The 19,652-nt window shown below is 41.5% G+C and overlaps 1 protein-coding gene across 1 annotated transcript; it reads right to left on the bottom strand.

The window, feature by feature from the left end:
- Positions 1-1,206: 1,206 nt before the first annotated feature.
- Positions 1,207-15,163, bottom strand: LOC145351892 (grpE protein homolog 2, mitochondrial-like). Its single transcript, XM_080201655.1, has 4 exons — positions 15,043-15,163; positions 8,940-9,135; positions 6,151-6,232; positions 1,207-2,749 (listed from the first exon to the last, which is right to left on the bottom strand). Exons 1-4 carry the CDS (start codon positions 15,117-15,119, stop codon positions 2,382-2,384), a joined length of 723 nt encoding a protein of 240 aa, XP_080057781.1. The 5' UTR covers positions 15,120-15,163; the 3' UTR covers positions 1,207-2,381.
- Positions 15,164-19,652: the final 4,489 nt, after the last annotated feature.

Raw genomic sequence — 19,652 nt, 5'->3', positions numbered from 1 at the left:
GTAAAACAGCTAGCACAAATAGTGCTGGTTTTCACAACTAGTGGGATTTTATGGCAGCCAGATTTCTGGTGATCTTGCTGGAAATGGGTGAGAGGCTGGTTAATGTAGGGAGAACATGCAAACTCCACCCAACCCAGGAATTGAACCTGGGGCCCTGGTGCTGTAAGGCAGCAGTTCTAACCACTGTGCCACCCAAGCTTCAAAGATTTTCAACCAGCATCAAAATTAGTTGATCTAGTATCAATTGCTGTTTGTCCTTGAGAAGTGGGTGGTGAGTTGCCTGCTTGGAATTGGTACAGTCCCTATGGAAGTGGTGCTGCTTAAGAAATCTTGGTGAATTCCTGCAATGCATATTGTAGATGGTACACAGCTGCCTATGTTTACCAGTGGTGAAGGGAGTGAATGTTCATGGAAAGAGTGCCAAAGATGCTTTGTTCAGGATGGTGTGAATTTTGAATGTTGTTGACAGCCACATCACATCTGGGCATATGGAATATATTCCATCACACATTTGCATTTATAGATTGTGTACAGGATTAAAGGGGAGTCAGAAGATTGTAGCCCAAGCTGGTTAATAGCAACCCTCAGGATGTTGATAGTAATGCCATTGCATGTCAAGGAACAATGACTAAATTGGACATGTGGGTGGAAACCAGAGTGCCCAGTGGAAACTCACAGACATAGGGAGAACGTGCACCCAGAGAGAGTGACCCAAGTGAGGAATTGAATCTGGGTCCCTGGTGCTGAGAGGTAGCAGCCTCAACTTGCTTAGCCCCCACCACCCTCCCTGCAATCACAAGGACCTTGCACTTGTCAACATTGTACAGGTCTTGTTGCATTTGGACAAGGATTGTTTCAGTTTGCAAATTGTGCTGAACATCACAAGTGGTGATGTTCAGCTCTACCTTCATCATAAGGTCACAAGTGGTGACCTTATGATGAAGGTCATTGATGAAACAGCTGAAGATGGTCAGGCCTAGGACACCAGTATGTGCTAGTATGACTCCAATCAGCTGAGGGCTGTCTGTCAATCTTCACTGATTCTAGTTTTGTTTGTGTGCTTTCAATGAAAAATCACCTCAAATTATCAAAATTTGGCTCAATGTGTGATTAAGATGGAGATTAAATAGAAAGTATAATTTAAAAAAGCCTGCTTCTTACTCAATACATTGAAAAGTAGACAAGTCTTCAAGCTTGAAGAAGCTTTTGAAGAACCTTCAGTTTATTACAAGTAACATTTTCTGGTCAACTTAAAACTGTTTAACCAGCTCTTCCATTCATTTACATGCATACTGATTTTTGGCACTTGACAGTTCACAAGTGTAACAAAAGAATGCACAAATATATTACAATTTTCACTAGCATACCTGCACTACTCAAGATTACAAAAAATAAAATCTTGCACATCATGGTAATGTTATAAATAAATTTACAGTTTGATACTGTAATAAACATACTTTGTCCACTGAAACTGAACAGAACAGAACTAACGTTACATACAGGCCCATACAAAACAATTCAAAAACAAACTTCTGTGAAGCATTTGTCAAGTTAGCCAGCTCAGTCAAATATTTCCTCAAAAAGGTGACAAGCTATGTACAAGTTTATTTTACCAGCTCTTGATCAGAAAGCGTCCAGTTAGATCAAGAGTGTGGAAGCCAATAAGATTATGGTTTCAAGGTCAGTGGAGCAGCATAAATTGAACAAAACTTGCTCCACCCCTTCCTTACAAACAATCTGCTTAGTGAAGCAAAAAGGTTTCTTCCATATTTCATGCAAAATTACCCCCAGGCTTAAACAGTTCTGAAAGATCACAAACAGATTCAATGTAACACTTGTCAAAATTTCTTAAAACCTTAAAGTCCTTTCTAAAGTATTCCCCCCACCCCATCTCAGCTACATCCCAAGTATGATGCTCAATTGAACAAAATGCCTACATGACAGAACAGTCTGTTGGTTGAATCTAATCATATCCCAGCAAAGTTGTTGGATAGTAAGGAATAGGTATTCAAGCCATTTCTTACTTTTAAGGTAAAAGGGCACTGTGACAAATTGTAACAACCCTATTAACACCTTATTCATGCATTACTCCTTACACTCAGTTGGTGAACAGCTGGCTGTTCTTTGGTAGTGATAGGCAAAGCAGACCTGTCTCCTTTTGAGCTCTCAGTACAATTGCTTTTCCCCCATGTTTGAAAATGCGCTTCACACATCTCACAGCTCTACCCCCTTTTCTTCAGCAAATTCAAATCTTAGCAGCAATTTAATGCTTGGAAATGCTAGAGCTAATCATAAAGTAAAGGATGTGTAGGATATCTAAAAATACAAAGTATTCATAAATTATAAAATTACCACATTATCACTTATGTCAAGAGCCAGTTCTATCTTTCCTTAAAATGTGGCTGGGCTTCAATGGCTAGCCCAACTTGTGCAGTTCTTAAAATCCTGCCATGGAGTTTATACCCTTCTTGCACTATTTTTACTACAGTACCAGGTGATGCATCCACAGATGGAACACGCAAAACGATTTCATGTTCAGCTGAGTTGTACTTGAGGCCAATGGAATTCATCTTCTCCAACCCATGCTTGGAAAATATTTTGCACAGTTTCTCATCAATCAAACATAGCCCTTCATAAAGATTCTTCAAAGTTGGATTGGAATTTGCAAGGTCCGCCTCCATTATACCCTTTGTCGTCTTCTCCAAGAGATCAGCCACTGCTAAGACATCTTTACAAAAACTATGAATGCCTAAATGAGAGAAAGATTTTTATTACAAGAAGGATAAAAACTACAGGAAGTACAATAGTTGATGGGAAGTAAAGCAGCAGGTTAGCATGTGGGGAGGAGGGTTACTGTACCCAAAATTAAAAAGTTGAAAGGAAGAACTCAGAAGATGTTGGGATTCAAAAAGTACAAAAACTAGCATAAGGGCACTTTACACAAACCCTCATAGCATTTGAAACCAAGGTCAATGAGTTAACGGCACAAATTGTGAATGAGTAGGATTAGTGCCATTACAGAGTGGTCAGGACTGGGAGTTAAATATCCAAGGGTATCAGACTATTCGGAAGGACAGAGAGGAAGAGAAGTGGTGTAGCTCTGATATTTAAGGACGACATCAGGGTGGTAGTGAGATGGTATAGATTCTATGGATTAAATTGAATCCATTTGGGTGGAAATTAGAAATAGTTTGGAGAAAAAGTGACTGATAGGCATCGCCTATAGGCCACCAAATGACAAAGTGGAGCAGACAATAAACAAAGAAACTGATGCATATAAAAATGGCATAGTGATCATGGGAAATTTTAATCTACATGTCGAATGGTCAAACCAGCCTGCAGGAGGATTCCTTAGAATGTATTTGTGTTAGGTTCCATTGCATACTGTTGGAGGAAACTAAGAGGGAGCAAGCTATCAAGATCTGGTCCAGTGTAACAAAGCATGAATGATTAATGATCTCAGTTAGGGATCCTCTTGGAAAGAGCAATCAGAGTATGGTTGAATTTGAAAGAGAGAGTACAAAGGCAAAATCCAATACCAGTGAGACTACAATGGGAGTAGCGAGGAGTTGACTAAAGTAGATTGGGAGCAAAGACTTTATGGTGGACAATTAAGGAACACTGACACACTCAAAGCAACCTTTCAGTGCTCAGCAAAAAAAAAAATACACCAGTGAAAAGTAAGTACTGTTGCAAAGGGATATCAACCATAGATAAGGAAATAAAAGATGTATGTACACATTTTTGTTAAATTTGATGAAGTGGCAAAAATTAGTGGTAAACTAAAGGATTGAGAAATCTTTAAAAGGTCAACAGAAAACCTACTCTCTTCACAGTTTTTTTTTGTGGCTATGAGAGCAAGTTATCTCAATAGAACAGATAGCAGAAGTTTCCATAAAAATATTAGGAGAATGAAAATGTGCAATGAAAGTGAAAAGGTAAATTTTGGTCCTTTCAAGGATGAAGAGGAGGATTTAATAACAGGGAATGAGGAAATGCCTGAGGCATTGAACAGAATGTGTCAGTCTTCACTGTGGAAGACAAATGACATACCAAAAATTGGAGGTGGTTATGGCAGGCGAGGACCTAGAAATGATTAGTAAACAGATAGTGCTGGACAAGCTAATAGGGCTAAAGACTCCTGGCCCTAATGGAATGCATCTCAGAGTACAAAAAGAGATGGTGGGGGGAAAATAGCAAGTGTGCTTGTGGTAATTTAGTAAAATTTGCTGGACCTTTGGGGCAGTTCCATCAGATTGATGAATCAGCAAATGTGATGCCTCTGTTTAAAAACGGGGGTAGACAAAAGGTAGGTAGCAATAGGCCCGTTAGCTTGACTTAGTGGGGAAAATACTTGAATCTATTAAGGAAATAGTAAGACATCTGGATAGAAATTGCCCCATTAGGCAGACACAACATGGGTTCATGAAAGGCAGGTCATGTTTCACTAATTTTCTGGAATTCTCTAAAGACATTACAAGCACAGTGAACAACAGGGAACCGGTGGATGTGGTGTATCTGGATTTCCAGAAGGCATTCAACAAGGTGCCACACAAAAGGCTGCTGCACAAGATAAAAGATGTACAGCATTATGGGTAATGGAATTAGCACGGATAGAGGATTAGTTGACTAACAGAAAGAAAACAGTGAGGATAAATGGGTGTTTTTCTGGTTGGCAGTGACTACTGGTATCCCTCAGGGATCAATGTTGGGACTACAATGGTTTACAATTTACATAGATGATTTGGAGTTGGGGACAAAGTGTAGTATGTCAAAGTTTGCAGACACACCAAGATGAATGGTAGAGCAAAGCGTGTGGAGGACATTTGAAATTCTGCAGAGGGATATAGATAGATTAAAGCAAAGAGTCTGGCTCATGGAGTTGGTAAATGTGAGGTCATCCATTTTGGCAGGAACAACAAAATGGACTATTATTCAAGTGGTAAAAAATTGCAGCATGCTGCTGTGCAGAGGGACCTGGTGTCCTTGTTCATGAATTGCAAAAGTTGGTTTGCAGGTAATCAAGGTAAGTGGAATTTTTTGCTTCATTGCTAGAAATGGAGGTTATGTTGCAGCTGTGTATGGTGCTGGCGAGGCCATACTTAGGGAGTACGGTGTACGGTTTGTCTCCTTACTTGAGGAAGGATGTACTGGCACTGGTGCAGAAGAAATTCATTACGTTGATTCCAGAATTGAAGACCGGCTTACGAGGACAGACTGAGTAAACTGGGACTAATTGGAATTTAGAAGAGCGAGGGGGAAATCTTTTAGAAGTATATAAAATTATGAAGGAGATAGGATAGAAGCCGGGAGGTTGTTTCCACTGGCAGGTGAAAATAGAATAGGGACCGTAGCCTCAAAATAAGGGGGAGCAGATTTAGGACTGAGTTGAGGATGAACTTCTTCACACAAACGGTTGTGAATCTGTGGAATTCCCTGCTCAGTGAAGCAGTTTGAGGCTGCCTCATTGAACACTTTTAAGGCAAGGGCAGATAAATTTTTGAACAGTAAAAGAATTAAGGGTTATGGTGAGTGGGCAGGCAAGTGCAGGATTGTATGAAACGATCAGCCATGATCTCAATGAATGGTGGAGAGCAGGCTCAAGGGGCCAGCTCCTAGTTCTTATGTTCATTTAACAAATATTATAATTCAAGTTTCATTTCAGATTTAAATTTTTCCCAAGATACTCTGACTTGTATTCATTAAATTTCTAATTTGTGACAAGTTCAGATTTTCCAACATGTCATTTCTCAATGCAAAAGTCAAGCATCAAATCTAACCACAGGAGTACAATTCCTGTAATTAGTGTTTAAGAAAAAGGTAAAGCAGCAGCTGAAGATATTCAGGAAGTGACCTTCAAAAGTAGAGCTACACAATTCACATGCACTCAGGGTGGTGGTGGATAATTTAACTCAACTGAAACAGAGATCACCCAACACAGACTAAGCCTTAAATGCCGGTGCAGCATTAAATGGTTCAGGATAATGATCAAGTGACCAAGAAAAATTAAAATGTTTAGAAAAATCTGTTTGTTGCCAAGTTCATACCATGTTTGAGAGTGAATTTTTCTTTTGATCAAGTTATTCAGGGTGGCATTTTGCACAGTTTAGCGATTGTACACATCCCACTTACATTAGAAAATCTGCTCACCATATAGCCTGGCATCTTCAACACACTTCCTGATTCTCCGATTATCAGCTTCAACCCGGGCTACAACTTTCTTATAGTTTTCCTGTAAAGTCAAACAGAAGACAAAATAAACACTTCTGAAAATAAATTAGAACTATGCAAGTAGAATTGCATAATTGTTTGGACTCCATAATAGTTAAAATGGAGTACCATCTTTTAAAAGTGCTTTATATTTAGATCAATTGAAAATGTGTACACAATATATTCTCAAAATAATCCAAATGTAATATTACTTTGCTGCTAAAAAAGTCTAAACAGAAAATTTATTGAACTAAGACTAGCAAGTAGCTGAGTATAGAACTAATAATCTGAGGTACAATCAATTTGCCTGTGCTAATCATAGTCGTAATAGGGACAAATGGTCTTTGAATCCAGGAGGGAAAATGCTAGCCTGAGTGCTCGTGCTAGATCCAGCAGTTTCCTGTTGAATGTTAAGGAAGTACAGCACCAGATCATGGCTTCCACCACAATGCTGACAGACAAATTCCATGTTCAGGCATGGCAAATGGCTATATGGACAGAGATGCTGTGGTTGGACAGCACAAGAATGCATGCAAGAGAATATTTGGGGGAAAACATACAAACTCAACCATCACTATATCATGATCATTTGACAAATTTATGCTGCAGTACACAAGCTACCCAAAGGTGAGTTTAAATGATTCAATATATTAAAAGATCAAAATATTAAAAGATTGCAACCAATTCCCAGTTTGCCACCATTTATCACGTGAAGTTGGCTTGCTTTGTTCAGAATCAAGAGCTTGTTCTCAACAAACTCCTGACAACACACCTTCAACTTCAAGAATCAGAGCCCGTGCTCGCTCATCCACCTTGATGCTGCAAGTCACCTGCAATGAGCATTCGGATGGTCCGGTGCAGAATCCAAACTTCCAATGTTCCATACAGGCCTGAAATTTGGCTTCAGGAATACAATTATTAGAATGCAAGGTTATAATCCAGTACACTTAAATCATTTTAAACATTTGCTCACACTAGTGTTAAAACCCTCCTGCATTTTTCAGATTTGGGAGCATGTAGTTAAGCTATTACATGTTTCCAAGATGGATTTACATTTCAAATCCTCAATTTAAATGTCCTTCTGTATAATCAAAATTCATCACATGGCAATTGAATACCAATGAAGATGCAGCAAAATCTATAACAGAAGGGCAAAATTTTATGCAATCAATTGGTAATATTACTACTATGGTCAATTCTTTGAGCCACTTTCCTATTAGTCAAAAATGAAGGAAGAATTGTTTAATTTAAAACAAACTTTATGACTAAAAATGTACCAAATGCTATCAACCAACCTCCTTGACTGCTGTGCACATCTGACCAAAATCAAACACTACCATCCATAAACAATCTAGGGATTCAATTTCAGCAATCCACAACAGTAAATTGTGCAGCATTTTTGACCAGCTTTCAAGTACCAGTGGGTCAACTGTGTCTGAGCTTGTGTTATACTCAAGCACACATTGCAATTTTTCCTTAGAATCTGCTTGGAGAATGGCAGCAACTCCCAACAATTTCATTTTCCAGGTTTGTTGGAAGAAACTGTTCCGCATTAACGTATTAAACTACTCATGCACAGATTGTATAACTTGCACATTATTCAGGTTAGTGACCTATGTTAGAATCATATACAATTCCAGATTTTTCTTCATCCTCTATCTTGTCCACCTGTAAAGGTTGGATTAACAAGTTCAAACTGCAAAATAGGCTAAAACAGAATCATTTATCATAGCCAGAATGAGTGACACTAAAATGTCAAGGACAGAATGCTCTATTCGGGTTGTTGCCATTTCAGAAGAGCATGGGTTGTTTGCATTTCTGACCAGAACATCTATCCTGGAGGGCGTACTCCTAACATTGGCTGGAGGGCAACAGTTCAAAACAGTGGATCTTTATACAAGCAGTACTCCATTGTCCTTCGATGCTATACACCTGAGAGAAGACGTGTTGCAGCTTCTATCTGAATGACTGCATTTACCACCGAAATAAGCAAGCTGCCCACACAAGATCCAGCAATCTACGAAACTAGTTTCACCTTTCTTGAAGGTAATTTAATTCCAGTGTTAATGTAAGGGGAACATCTGGCATTCAGCAACAATGATTACAACTCAGTCTAAGAGTCCAACTAACACTGAAAGAATTCTGTGGTAAAAAAAATTAACCCTATGCTCGCAATAATTTTAGACAATGAAATAATAGATTGTGACATACACATAGGGTTAAGAAAGAAGCTGAAGTATAAATATTAATAGCAAAGTTTGACATTTTTAGAAAAAACATCAAATTCCACTTCATTTATGATGCAACACAGAACATTTGAAAAGCACAAGTAAAAATTCACACCAAATCAAATAATTCCAAGATCAGAGGATTTTTCATATAGAGCAGGGATGCATTTAGCCGCAGACATGTTGACACCAGATTTTGCTATCAGTTTTACAGCAACAAGAATGGTGATGCCATCAGTCATTACAACTGCAAAATCTGAGTCACATATCTCAAACTTGTAAATGAGATCTAAACTCAAGGCAAGCTTACTTTACCTACTGAAATACTTCATAAGCAAACAACATGTAGAAAACTGTTGTTGAGGCCTGCATTCCCCACCAGGTGAGCAATTTCTAAGCACTACTGAAAAGAGTGCACACTTAGGTGACAAGCATGGTAGCAAATAGAGGCTTGGCTGCAGATTCTATTTTGGTCACAATCACTAGCCAACTGAGACTTGCCTGTAGGATCTGATGTTCTTTAGCTAACTCATTCATTTGGAGTTGCAGCACTTTTTGACCAGCACACGGACTAGAAGACATCTTGTGCTGCATTGCATTTTCAGTAGGACACTTGCGAATCTTAGCAGAATCCACTGAATCTGGATTTTCTTCTGTCTTGTGTTGGATAGGATTACCACAGAGGGTCAAGAAACCCCTAGAAATCAAACACAACATTTTACTTAACTTTAAAATAATTTGCATTTATATTATATTCATGCCCTTAAATTTTACAAATGCTTGCACCATTTGACCAATCTCAGTACCGGTTTACAAGCCAGAGTTGGGCAGTTGTACATTGTACCTTAATAGATTGCATTCTAAATGAACAATCAAGTTTAATATAAAAGAAATTTGAACTAAAATGACATGTACTTGCCACAATGCTTTTCTTTAGCAAATGCTAAGACATCATTTGTATCCACTTAACAGACAGTGGAAGCAATATAGTTAACACTCCTGACAGCAAGCCTAACCCTGTCAGTATTGCAAAGGCAAAGTTTAATTTTTGCCCAAGCCAGAGAATATAATTTCCCTCTTTTCAACTATTGTGAAACACATTACACAATAGTTGAGCTATGGAAGCTATTCAATGGAACAGCAAAGAGCTTTTGCTACCAGAGAAAATTTTAAAAGCCTTAACATTACAGTAAAAGAATGCAGGTAGCTAATCTTGCAAAGAACTTTACTTTAAAAAGCTTCAGTGCCATTACTGAACATGTTTTTTCCCCCCCCAAAAATAAATTTTATTCATAAAAATCTCAAATAAACCATTGCAAATCTACATGTCTATGAATTGCAAACAGTGCAGAATTAAAACTTTTTTTAAAAACAGTTCTATACAAGTTACAGTCATAACATTTCAAACCTTAAAACTGTATACATGCCTCAAAATTTACTGTGTGCTGTTATTTCTCAGATTGGCACACAGCTACGCAGGTCGAGGGTATTCTGCAGTTCCCAGGCCCTCGGTCTGCCTCCGTTAAGAGGCCTTACAGTGTGGCCTTTCCCCATTGTGCCTTTGTGGCGGCTGCCCCAAGCTTCAGCACATCCCTCAGCACGTAGTCCTGGACCTTGGAACGTGCCAGTCTGCAACACTTGGTTGAGGACAATTCTTTCAACTGGAAGATCAGCAAGTTTCAGGCGGACCAAAGTGTGTCCTTCACCGTAGTTGATGACCTTCCAGCAGCAGTAGATATTTGTCTCAGTGTGCGTCCCCAGAAACAGCCTGTAGAGCACAGAATCCTGTGTCACTGAGCTGCTTGGGACGAACCTCAATAAATACCGCTGCATCTCACTCCAGGCCTTCTTTGCATAGGCACATTCCACAAGGAGGTGTGCGACCGTCTCGTCAGCCCCACAGCCACTTCGAGGGCAGTGCGCGGTGATGTTGCGACCTCAAGCACGCATGAAGGATCTGACAGGGAGTGCCCTTCTCACCACCAGTCAAGCCAGATCTTGGTACTTGTTTGTGGAGTTCTGGCGATGAGGCGTTCTGCCAGATGACACTGACAGCCTGCTCAGGGAACCATCCGACAAGATCCGCCATCTCCTTTTCTCTCAGGGCCCCAAGGACGTTATGTGCCGACCACTGCTTAATCGCCATGTGGCCAAAGATGTATTTGCGGAAAAATTTCTCCACGAAGGACAGGTGCTGCGGTACGGTCCAACTACTAGGAGCGTTCCACTGCATTGTGGCCAGACCCATCCTTCGCAACACTCAGGACAGGTAGAACCTCAAAAAGTAATGGCACTTGCTGTTAGTGTGCCGAGGATCTACGCACAGCTTGATGCAGCCACACACAAAGGTCGCCATCAGGATGAGGGTGGCATTGGGAATGTTTTTCCCTCCGTTCTCTGGAGATTTGTGCATCGCCTCCCTCTGGACATGATCCATCTTTGATCTCCAGATAAACTTGAAGATGGCCTGCGTCACTGCTGCAGTGCAGGATTTGGGGATAGGCCACACCTGTGCCACATACAACAACACAGACAGCACCTCACACCGGATCACCAAGTTTTTTTCCTGTCATGGAGAGGGAGCGTTGCTCCCACAAGCCCAGTTTATGCCTGGCTTTCGCGATGCGCTCGCCCCAGTTTTTGGCACATGCCCCTGCTGCTCCAAACCAGATCAGGTAATCTGCCCTGACAGTGAAAGGGACAAAGGATTTGTCGGCCCAGTTCCCAAAGAACATGGCCTCGCTCTTACCCTGGTTGACTTTGGCTCCCGAGGCCAGCTCAAACTGCTCGCAGACCTGGAGGAGCCTGCGAACAGACGAGGGATCTGAGCAGAAGACAGCCACGTACAGGGTGGCTTTGACCTGCGTGCCTCCGCTCCCTAGGATTGTCACCCCTTTGATGCCTGGGTCGCTTCTGAGGGCCTCGGCAAAGGGTTCAATGCAACACAAAAAGGACGGAAGAGAGAGGGCAGCCCTATCCAACTTCAGACCTGATTTGAAAACTATCTGATTCCCACCCATTGATTGAAACTGCAGTACTGATGTCTGTGTAGAGCAGCCAGAACTGAACATGTTTAACAGTTGAACAAATATTTTACCTCCTTTGTTTTTAAGTTCAAAAGAGCCAGGGTACTTTCAAGTCCGAAGTACTGAATCACCTTTATGGAAAGCTTAATATACCAAAGCCAATATCCTTTAATTGCCCACCATTCCTACAACACCAGGCAGTTAGGAAAGAAAGAAAACAGTGCCACGTTTTCCAGCAACACATCTGCTCCTCTCAACAGCTCATTAATATTGAAAGCAACTAATATTCTTCAGGTTCAGAGACGAACAGTATTGCCCCCTGGTCAGTTTGAAGAAAGCAACCCTAGCCTTGGCATTGCTCAGATTTCCACAATTACTGAATGCCTTAAGGCAACTGCATCTTCACTGATTGTGAATCTCTCATCCTTTACTTTGTGAATATATGGACACATTAAAGAAGCTACTGATCTCCAAATAGAAGTCAACACCCTGGACTGCAGCTCTCATTCAACTGCCATGAGTTCTAGTAATTTCTGCATGGGTTCTTGTGTTTTCTTAGACTAATAAAAACTTTTTACATTACTCTTCTGGAACTCATGTCAACCTCCTACTTGTATTGTGAAGGGTTTTGGGAGAGGGGAGAGCAAGAGTCAGACAGGCAGCACAAACTAAAGCAGTAGATATTGCTGTAAAAGATGCAATTCAGAAAAACATTCCTCCTGTTCTAAATAGCTGTAGTGGGTACTCCAACAAGGCACTTCAGCAGCAGAATAAAAGAACAATTAATTTTCATACCAAAAATCAGTTAGAACTCACTTTCTGGAATACCATGGCATTTAAACTTAATGCTAACAGCTTCCATAGTGAGTCATCGGCCAGCTGTGACTTTTAAAGTACGTGCAGAAGTGCACACACACCATGTCTACCTCTGTAATCTTACACTTGTACCTTACAAGATATTAAAAAAAGTGTGATCCAAATGGTAATCAAAGCTTTTAGCTTACTTGCAAATCAGTGCCAAATTCACATTCTGGCAATCTTACTATCTGATAAAGTGCACTTTAACTACTACAATGATGACTCTTACAGGATTGGAAAATTCTATGAAATCATGCAACCTCAGCACTAAGTGACGAAGGCAATGGTGGTGGTGGGAGGAGAGAGAGAGAAGCACAAAGCAAATTTGTTTCTTCTCTCGAATAAGTGTGACATGATAACCTGATATTCAATGGGTGCCATTTCACCTCTCCTCCCACTCCCCAGCCATCTCAGACTGAAGTACACATCTAGACAGAATAGAGTGCAAGAATTATGCCTATTTGCCTTTCTAGATAGATGCCAAGAGATCCCAAAGCCAACCCACCTGTTTGTAAGCTAATGACAATTATCTTACCACAAAGCTGTACATTAGAAGTAAACCCCCAAACTCCATTCCTTCACTGAACTCAAAACAGAAACAAACTGACCCAGAGATCTGCCCATATCCTTACTCACGCCAAGTCTCATTCAGCAATCACCTATGCTCACTAATCTATAGTGTGTCAAGCAAGGCCTCCATTTTAAATCCTCCAACCATTCCGAAACCACCCCACATCACTACTGTTAATCCTGCTAGCCACACAATCCTCACATTGCCACTCCTCCAGTTATGGCCATGAGCATCCAGATTTCAATTACTTACTACTGATGGCCATGCCAAAGATCAAATTCTGGAATTCCTTTATCAAATTTTTCCTTCAACTTGTTATTTAAAACTTCAAATCAATTTTGTGATTATTTTTTCTTAACCTAGCTCTGTAAAATAATTTGCTTCATAACCCATTTTTGTCATGCCATAGGCACTACACAAGTTGCTGAGTAAATTCATCTTAAATCACCAACTTTAGTTGACAGTAGCTACAATATCAAACATCTTACCACCATATCACTCCCCTCCCCCCCCACCCAAAACCTTCCTCTGGCCAACCCTTGTGCAAAGAGGTCTACATACTTAAGCAGGACTATCTTAAATAAAAGCATTTTACCACAGATGCTGGTGTCTGAACCAAAAACAAAAAATGCTGGAAAATTTCAGCAGTCAGATATAACTATTCTCTCTCCATAGATGCTGTCAGACCTGCTGAGATTCTCCATTTATGCTGAAATGAGTTTAAGCTTGGCTACAACAGCTCTGTAAGATCAAGCCACAAGGGCTTTACAAGATGAAGCTGCTCCAGTCATGGTCATTATCCATGGTTACATGAACAAGATGCCAGCATTACCCATGGTTACACAAACATGCTGACAAGAGTATTGCAACTGAACAAATCCTCTTCAGGAGGGAACTCAAGCATGCAGGATAGCATATTCCGAGTGAACAATACATCATATTGATGCAATCCAAGAAACAGGAACTAAGTGTATCACAGGGATTGTGCCGGTTAATTCATTCACCTCACCTATACTTTCCTCCCACCAATTCAATTCCCTAAAGTCCAAATCTAAATAATTTAGCCTTTGAACAAAAAAAAACTATATACCGAGGGTGGATTGCAAGGTCATAAAACTTGAAACAGACAAAGTAAAAATGAGCAATCAAGGTCTTCGAGAGATGACATTCTGCAAAACAAAAACTACGCTTCAATTTGAAACATTCGCAAGCTGTTTCAAATTATTGAAACGAAAACCCCAACAGCTCGCGAAAAGTAAAACTCCACCCAATGCCTGCACCGCTATCTGCTTGCCCCAGAAGGGTCTCAGTCGGAAACATCTGTCTGCTTATTAGAGAGGATTTTGAGCGGTTGTGCCCGACTTGAACTTGGTGGCTGGTATACTCTGCACTTCTTTAAAAAGTCCTTCATGTGGCGAATACGAGTTTGGTTCTCGACAATATTTGAGCAGCAGTATGAATCTCGGGAACGTATTTGAACTTTTGGGGTATAATTCATAAAGCGGAAAAGTTAACGGAGAATAAACTGCAAGATGCAATAAAAATATAGTTTTATTTTGGGCTAGACTTTCGGGGAAACAAGTTTCGCTCTTTGAGTTTGAACGGTGTTTCCGGCTGGGAGAGGGAGTCTGAAGCGCCTACGTGAGGAGCAGCACGGCAGCAGAAGCAGCTACTGCAGGATCCCTGCCAAAAAAAAAAGCCACACTCCAGCGCCGGGAGAACCACTCACCCGTTCACAAAGGAATAATCCGCCCTCAACACCAACCCCGCTAACGATCACCCAGGACACAACCCGCACCGTGAAGCGGCCGTTAGTCATCACGTCCCCCCCCCCCGCCTCCTCCCCCCACAAAACACACAGGGCCAGCATTATCCCCCATTCCAACCAAAACCCCCTCCCCAAACTCACCGCCCCCTCTCCCCCACCAGCCCCCTCATCCCACTCCAAACCTCCGCCCCTCCTCCAAACCCCCCCAACCCCTCGCTACACACCCTCCCTCCTCCAAAGCCCCCCCACCGCCCCCTCCCCCAACCCCGCCGCTACCCGCCCCCTCCCTCAACCCCGCCGCTACCTTCACCCGACAGGCTACCATCTCTCCCTCCCCTTCCCCATGATTCAATGACTTCGCCCGGGAACATGGTCACTCACCTCCCATTTCTCCGGGACGCCGACATCACCGCATTCTTACAGCTCCCTCTCAGCACCAGCAGATAGGTACCCACCATCTTGACTCTCAAGGTGACCGGCGCCCCTCGCCTTAAAAAACCGTTCAACAGGCCCCGCCCCCGTGTGTAGACCCCGCCCACAGCCCCGCCGCCGGGCACGTGCCGCCCCCCCCCACCCCCAGGCCCCGCCCACAGCCACGGCTCCGCCACCGGGAATACCCCGAACCACCCCAGCCATAGGCCACGCCCCGCCTGTCACGGGCGCCGCTGCCTGGAGGAGGCCGTCCTCAGATGAGCTGAACTTGGCTCTGTCCGTTCTTGCTCGGCGATTCTCCACCTTGGAGAACGCTTACTTGATGATCAGTGGCTGAAGGCCATACTCTGGAATTCAGAAGAATGAGGGAGGTTTTGCAGAAACATGTAAGATTATGAAGGGAACAGATAAGATAGAAGCAGGGAAGTTGTTTCCACTGGCGGATAAAACTAGAACTGGGGGCATAGTCTCAGAATAAGGGGGAGTAGATTTTGGACTGAGTTGAGGAGGAACTTCTTCACACAAAGGGTTGTGAAGCTGTGGCATTCTCTACCCAGTGAAGCAGTTGAGGCTACTTCATTGAATGCTTTTAAGGCAAAGATAGATAATTGCTTTACTGTTCAAAAATTTAAGGATTGTGGTGAGCAGACAGGTAAGTGGAGCTGAGTCCACAAAAAGATCAGCCATGATCTTATTGAATGGCGGAGCAGGCTTGAGGGACCAGATGGCCTATTCCTGCTCCTAGTTCTTATTGGGTTATAGAGGTTTACAGAATGGAAACAGGTCCTTCTGCCCAACTTGTCCATGTCGCCCTTAATTTTTTTTGAACCCCTAGCTAATCCCAATTGGCCACGTTTGGCCCATATCCCTGTATGCCCATCATACCCATGTAACTATTTAAATGCTGTTTAAAAGATAAAATTGTACCTACCTCTAGTACTACCTCTGGCAACTTGTTCCAGACACTCACCACCCTCTGTGTGAAAAGAATTACCCTTCTGGACACCGTGTATTTCCCCTCTGACCTTAAACCTATGCCCTCTAGTTTTACACTCCTCTACCTTTGGGAAAAGATATTGACTATCTATCTTGCCTATGCCCCTCTTTACTTTATAGACCTCTGTAAGATCACCCCCTAAGCCTCCTATGCTCTAGGGACAAAAGAGTCCCACTTTATCCCGTCTCTCCTTATAACTCAAACCATCAAGCCCCAGTAGCATCATAGTATATCTATTCTGCGCTCTTTCTGTAATAGTGACCAGAACTGTGCATGATTTTCCAAATGCGGCCTTACCAATGTCTTATACAATTTCAACAAGACAGCCCAACTCCTGTATTCAATGTTCTAACCAATGAAATTAAACATGCAAAATGCCTTCTTCACCACCCTGTGACTCCACTTTCAAGGAGCTATGAACCTATACCCCTAGATTTCTTTGTTCTATAACACTGCTGAATGCCCTACCATTAACTGAATAAGTTCTGCCCTGATTCAATCTACCAAAATGCATCACCTTGCATTGACCTGAATTAAACTCCATCTGCCATTCATCAGCTCACTGACCCAATTGATCAAGATCCCGTTGCAGTCCTAGATAACCTTTTTCACTGTCCACTATGCCACCAATCTTGGTGTCATGTGGTAACCTACTAATCGTGCCTCCTAAATTTTCATCCAAATCATTAATACAAATGACAAATAACTGGATCCAGCATCAATCCCTGAAGCACACTGCTGGTCACAGGCCTCCAGTTTGAAAAACAACCCATTACAACCTCCCTCTGTCTTCTGTTATCAAACCAATTTTGTATCCAATTGGCTACCTCACCGCGGATTCCATGAGATTTAACCTTATGCAACAAACTACCATGTGATACCTTGTCAAAGGCCTTGCTAAAGTTCATGTAGACAACTTCGGCTGCACTCCCCTCATCTACCTTCTTGGCTACCTTTTCAAAAAACTCAAATGAAATTTGTGAGAGAGGATTTCCATTCACAAAGCCGTGCTGATTTGAATGAGTCTTCGCCAGAACAGACATGGAAGAGACATATTCAACTCAAAACCTTTACTCTTATTTTTTGCTCTCCACAGCTGTTGTCAGACTTGGAATATTCCCAGAATTTTCTGTTTCAAAATTTTTAAAATTGAGACCTTATTTATTGGGAGTTAATGTGGGGCAGGGCGATGGACAAATGGGACTTGGCCTGAGTTGGAAGTATGTTAGATTGTAAAAGGATGTTGCAACTTTATCTGTGATTCCTTGTAAAACAAGTCAGTGAAAATAAACATGTATTAACAATTCATGCAGTCTGTCACTGAATGTCACCTTTTAAAAGAATTCCTTGCTATCTATTAGTAGCTGTTATAGTTGAACTGTCCAATTCTGAAGAACAAATAGTGAGGTACTCGATTCAATTATTACGTGAAAGTTACATTGTTCTGAATGGTTGTTACACTTTCATCAATGCCTTTTGAGAGAGGGGCCATGAATGCAGGACTTACAACAATCTTTATTGAGAAAGCCAAATCCCTTTGTTCGGAAGCAACAGACAATTAAGAGCCTGGAGCATTAAACTGTTGCAATACTGAGCTTAGAGGCAAGACATTTTTAAAAAATTTGATCCAGAACTTCAGGATTTTGTTTCAATAAAATTGGGTGTGTCTATCCTCTGCCTGGATAGAGTCAATATCCATTGCGAGTTTTCACTAGTGGGAATAAGAGTGCTACAATTGATCTCATGTGCTGATGAGGTATGGAAGACAAAAAGTTAAAGTTTATTTATTAGTCTCAAATAGGCTTACATTAACACTGCAATGAAGTTACTGCAAAAATCCCCAAATCGCCACACTCGGGCGCCTGTTCAGGTAGTTTGAATGAGAATTTAGCGTGACCAATGCGCCTAACCAGCACATCTTTGAATTGTGAGAGGAAACCCATGCAGACACAGGGAGAATGTGCTAACTCCACACAAACTGATCCGAGCCAGGAATCGAATCTGGGTCCCTGGCGCTGTGAAACAACAGTGCTAACCAGTGTGCCACCAGGCTGCCTGGCTGGTTGTGACGCTTCCAAAGTTGAACAACAACCTGTCAATGCTTGTTGCAACTCAAGATATCTTTTTAAAAATCTGAATTTCACACTTTTGGGGATAGTAGAGGAATGGTGGAAGAATTCATGAACTGATTGAACCTATTGAACATTATGAATGCTCCTTCCATGGCTAACAAGTCCTTGTTAACTTGCTCTGTTGGTTCTGGTCCAGAGATAGGGACACCACCAAATATGGGCCATTTTGCAAGAGTTGCAAGATTACTTGTGGAACTGAACATAAGAAACAGGAGCAGGAGTAGGCCACCTAGCCCTTCAAGCCTGCCCCGCCATTCAATAAGATATGGCTGATCTGAAGCATGATCTGAGCATGAATTACTGTATCCATGAACAAGAGCTGAAAGGATGAGTAAGCTAGGGTTTGAGAAAGTTGATTCAATTTTGTATCAACTAATTAACATTTACTCTCTAACCACATACATCACAGTACAAGTACATTTAAATAGCAGTGAACTTTTTTCAAAAGAAATCATGGTTATAAGAAGTATTTTGAGCATTTCTGAGAAAAGTGAGAAGCTTTGTAAACGCAAGATATTCTTCTCTTTGTTATTGGCGTCACTAAATCAGTTAAACCTTTGTAACTTTAAAAAAAGCTAAATCTGACCTTGCTATTGTATCCTTTTGCAATTTCACTGCCAGGAAACAATACTGGATTGTTCTAAAATGCACAAAGAAGCTTTCTGTCTTGAAAGTCCCAGCATGACACAGGTCTGCTGTAATATGAGAACTTCAATGCTAATTTGTGTCAGCATTGTGCATGATGAGGTTATAATTCTCTTGAAAATTCACAAATTCACACGTTTCTGAAAATTGCATACTGACGTTGCACAACATGCAAAGAATTGCCGAACAATGGAATGATAAAGAGGGACAAAAAATTCAAGCCGACACTAAAAAGATTAACCTGTCGTTTCACTTTTCAGAAGCAGTACAATTGTATATTTTCTATTTTTATTTTGCTTTTTCAATTTCTCTTTTCATGGTAGCAGAGTGGTTAGCACTGCTGCCTCACAGCACCAAGGACCAGGGTTCAATTCTAGCCTTGGGTGACTGTCTTTGTGGAGTTTACTCGTTCTCCCCATGCTGCAGTTTCCTCCCACAGTCCAAAGATGTGCCGGTTAGGTTGATTGGCCATGTTAAATTGTCTCTTAGTGTCCCAAGATGTGTAGGTTAGGGGGATAAGCTGGGTAAATATGTGAGAATAGGGTAAGGGTAAAATAAAAAAAAAGGTGGGTTGTTGCAGACTCGATGAGCCAAATGGTCTCCTTCTACATTGTAGTGTTTCTGTAAAATTTTACAAAAGCTGTATCACTGGGCAGAATTCTGACAAATCCCCTCCCATGGGATCAATGGTGGGTGGAAGTGGGTAGAATTCATCAAGAGGCCTAAAAATCAATCGGTTTCACAGCATGAATTTGCAGTGAAATCTTCAAATGCCCGCCCACCTG

The sequence above is a fragment of the Carcharhinus amblyrhynchos genome, chromosome 13 (assembly GCF_965287045.1).
Source record: "Carcharhinus amblyrhynchos chromosome 13, sCarAmb.v2.hapA, whole genome shotgun sequence".
Taxonomy (NCBI): Eukaryota; Metazoa; Chordata; class Chondrichthyes; order Carcharhiniformes; family Carcharhinidae; genus Carcharhinus; species Carcharhinus amblyrhynchos.
Note: the sequence above shows the minus strand (reverse complement) of the source record. Positions and strands in the feature narration are given on the sequence as shown.